At 52.0% G+C, this 3,957-nt stretch overlaps 1 protein-coding gene across 1 annotated transcript; it reads right to left on the reverse strand.

Annotated features, from left to right (window-relative positions):
• Positions 1-243: 243 nt before the first annotated feature.
• On the reverse strand, positions 244-3,659 carry LOC145411598 (uncharacterized). Its single transcript, XM_080281607.1, has 2 exons — positions 3,552-3,659; positions 244-3,165 (listed from the first exon to the last, which is right to left on the reverse strand). Exons 1-2 carry the CDS (start codon positions 3,657-3,659, stop codon positions 244-246), a joined length of 3,030 nt encoding a protein of 1,009 aa, XP_080137733.1.
• Positions 3,660-3,957: the final 298 nt, after the last annotated feature.

A 3,957-nucleotide genomic window follows, 5' to 3' on the forward strand; every position in this document is an offset into this window, starting at 1 on the left:
TGTGTGTGTGTGTGTGTGTGTGAGAGAGAGAGAGAGAGAGAGAGAGAGAGAGAGAGAGAGATTTTTTGTTTTAATTAATTTATTACGCTCATAGAGCGACAAACCTAGTACAGTCCTCAGTCTCTAATCATACATAGTATTCGTGACACGTAGGACACGCTGTCATGTAGAGTGAAGCTGGACAAAGGCAAGAGTGATCTTACAAGAAGGTGAAATACACCAGCATACACTGCGAAACAAGTTTCAGCACCCACCAAAGTGTGGGTGTCGGGCTAAAACAGTATCCAAGTTGTCATCATTTAACAAGTGCCGACACACATGTATTAAGTCCTGGCCCTGGGGCAGCAAATCACTCACTGAGGGACACTCGAGGCAGTAGTGATGGAGACTGTTGGCATTTGGACGGTCGCAGAGCTTGCAGGTGGAGTAGTGGGGTACGTCCCCCGCCTCGGAGACTTGCCACAGAGGTCTGTACCCTAGCCGAAGCCGGGCAGTCACAATATTATGTCTGCGAACCATGAGCCCATGTCGGCGATACCTCGGGGAAGAGAGTCGGAAGTGGTCGTAGTGTTGTATAGATACACTCTGTGGACGCTCAACATTCATGCAGTGGAGTGTGGGGAGAAGTGCGGCATAGTATATGATCCGCTTGTAGCAGAGAAGGGAGGGTGCAGCACCGTCAGGCAGCTGCAGTTTGCAGGCACTCTTAGCGAGGAGGTCCACCCTGTCGTTCCCAACTATTCCAACATGGGAAGGAATCCACAAAAATCGTATGCAGAGGGAAAGATCTTGAGCCACTACTAACTGATGCAAGATGTGGTTGATGAGTGAGCGTTGAGAGGGGTGTGGAGACGAGATGGTCTGAAGTGCAGACTGAGAATCACATATCACAACACCATTCACCTGCCGCTGACGGAGGAGACTGACAACCAGGAGAAGGGCCTGAAGCTCACAGTATGTAGAGCTGGACGAGTTGGGTAACCTGCGACCAACCCAGCCACCCTCCGGGGGCTCCAAGTCCGGTGAGTAGATGGCGCAGCCAGCACTGCCATCAGGCTGTATGGACCCATCCACATAGAGGTGATGTGTGTCAGAGACAGAGGAGGCGAGCGCAGCAATGTGCTCCAAAGCTAGCTGTTTCTGAAGGGAAGGTGGGTCAGTCTTTGAGGTGGGTGTGAAGGTGACATGAGGCTGTGGAATCCTCCATGGGGGTGGCCCATGATCAACCTCGGCCACGGTAACGTCGATGTGAAGATGCTGCAGGGAGGAGCACACTGTGTTGACGAGGGTGCGGACGCCAGGACGAAGTAGAAGGCGAGGAGCAGCAGGGTCAAGTGAGGCTCGCAGGACGTGGAAATAGTGTGGAACAACATGGGGTGAGTGAAGGCACTTGATGCTGAAGGAGGTGACGTTGGCGTGGATCCTCTCAACAACTGAAGGAAGATTTAGTTCAGTCAACATGGTTACTATCCTGGTGGAGGTGGGGCACCCAAGAATGTATCGCATCACTTTGTTCTGAAACTTTTCTAAAGGCTCCAAGGTGGTCCTAGAGAGCTGGCTAAGTGCTGGGGAGAGATAAGCGATGACTGACTGTATGAAGGTAATGTAGATGTTTCTTGCCAAGGGGATGGAGATGCCGGCAGCATAATTAGTGAGCCACTTGAAGGGGACAAAGCGCTGTTCTAGCCGGTGGAGGAGATCTTGGATGATGGGATGGACACGCTGCCGAGCAGGTATGGCTGGAGTGATGCGCACTGGCGTTCCCAGGTATAGGTACTGCGTACAGGGAGGGATAACTCTTTGTCCCACAGTAAACACTGGGAGTGTACCACAGCCCCGAGGAGAGAATACTCGACTCTTGTCTGGGGTGAGAAGGAGGCCACAAGCAGAGGACGACTCGTAGAAAGACTGTAGGAATCTCTGAAGACCGGCAGCAGAGGTGGAATGCACACAGATGTCGTTAGCATAGCAGGTGATAGTCGTGCCAGGAATATCGGGTAGAAGAGTCAGCAAGCGGTGCATCAGAACATTGAAAAGAAAAGGACTTAAAACTCCACCCTGGGGAGTACCAAGCTCGAATTCCCTGGACGTGCTACATGCCCCTTGGAATAGCACAGGTGAGGTCCTGTTACAAAGATAACCTCGGATCCACCATAGGAGATTACCGTGTACCCCAAACTCAACCAGCTGGTCAAGAATAACCTCCTTGTTGGCAATGTCAAAAGCACTCTTGAGATCAAGAAATGCTACCACACTGGCGGGGGAGAGGCGGGCATACAGGTCCATCAGGCAATGGTGTGTGCTCCTCTGTGGCAAAAAACCATACAGGCTCTGAGATAACTTGTCTTGTAGCCGGAACATGAGGCGAGCAAGGAATATGCGTTCAAGCACTTTACAAAAGCAGGAGGTGAGTGAAATAGGCCTGAACTTGTCTGTGCCAGGTTTGGGAATGGGCACAATGGTACTAGAGGTCCAGGCATGAGGCACGTATCCCCTTTGGAAGCAAAGATTGTAGAGCTTCAGCAAGGGAGAGCCGGGAACTTTGAGGAGGAGGCGGAGGACTTGAAAGGTGATACCATCTTCCCCGGGTGCAGTCATCTTACTCCTGGCAAGAGCACGGCGCAGTTCATCTTCAGTGATGGGTACGTCGTCTTCTTCATCCGGCCTGAGTAATGCAGCCATGAGACGCAATGTGTGGGCGTTCCTGTGGGTGGAGAGTGCCTCTTGAACATGGACGGGAAGACTGTGTGACTGCACCTGCTCAGACCAGGTAGTGATGGGGTCCTCTGCATACTGTGCTGGGCTGTGGTGAAAAGCACTTGGGGGTTTCCTCCTAATAACTCTGTTGATAAGGTGCCACATGGAGGCAGCACTTGCCTGGTGATTGATGCTATCAGTATACTTCCTCCAAGCCTCGGTACGGGCACCCTGTTGAAGGGCAACAAGGTCATCTCTGGACGCACGATACTGCATGAGACGGGCATGTGTTGGTTGGCTCTGGAATGCGATACCATCATCCACAGCTTGCCTTTCTGCCTGGAGAATGCGCTGATCCAGTGTCCAGGCATGAGCCACGCCGTGTCTTTTGATGTGCGGACGTGTCACAAAACGAGTGTAAAAGTCATGTGTTGCTCGAACCAGAGAGGAGTACAGATTCTCAGGCAACTGGAAGTTAAATGTTAGTAGAAGACTGGAGATGTAAAATATGTAGTTAGGGCAGTACTTTGGAGGAATGGTGATGCGGAAGTGAGTGTGAGGAGAGGAAGGTCCACTTGGTAGGGAATACTGTAATCCAAGAGCGATGTGATCAGAGAAAAGGGTTTGTATAGAAAAGCACTGAACATGTGACACCACCAGGCCAGAGGTAATGATGTGATCAAGCGTGCCTCCTTGGGTGTGCGTGGCGCCCCCAGTAGGCCAGTGAGTGAGCCGGTGTCAGCGGATGTATTCGAGAAGAGGTAGTCCACCACGATTTGGGGAGGGGGAGGCATCACCTAGGGCGGGGTGCCGGGCGTTGAAGTCCCCCATGTAGATCATGCCTTGCGACGTACCGTAGGTGGTGGGAGAGCAGGGAGATTGATCTTTCCTGGAGCAGAATACACATTGCAGAATTGAAGCTTCCCAGCACCCACGGTGATCTCGAAGAGCTGGAAGGTCATGTTGTCATCGGTAGAGCAGCGGAGGAGTTGATGGGGAATGGAGGAGTGAATGTAGCTCACGAGGCCATTCCTGACGTGATGGACATAATAGACGAAGCCTGGGAGTGGGGGAGCTTCAACCCCGAGCACATGGCAGCCTACAAAAGCTTCCTGAAGAAAGATGACATGTGGGTGGTGACGACCTATATAAGTCTGGAGGGCAGTAAGCTTCGGGTAAGTTCCGATACCACAGGCATTCCAAGAGATGATGTGAAGCTGCATTCCGTTATTGAAGTCTGCCTTTAGGTTTACGGGAGGC

Source organism: Coenobita brevimanus, chromosome 90, assembly GCF_032717465.1.
Source record: "Coenobita brevimanus isolate Jiangsu-jjx chromosome 90, ASM3271746v2, whole genome shotgun sequence".
NCBI classification, from domain to species: Eukaryota; Metazoa; Arthropoda; class Malacostraca; order Decapoda; family Coenobitidae; genus Coenobita; species Coenobita brevimanus.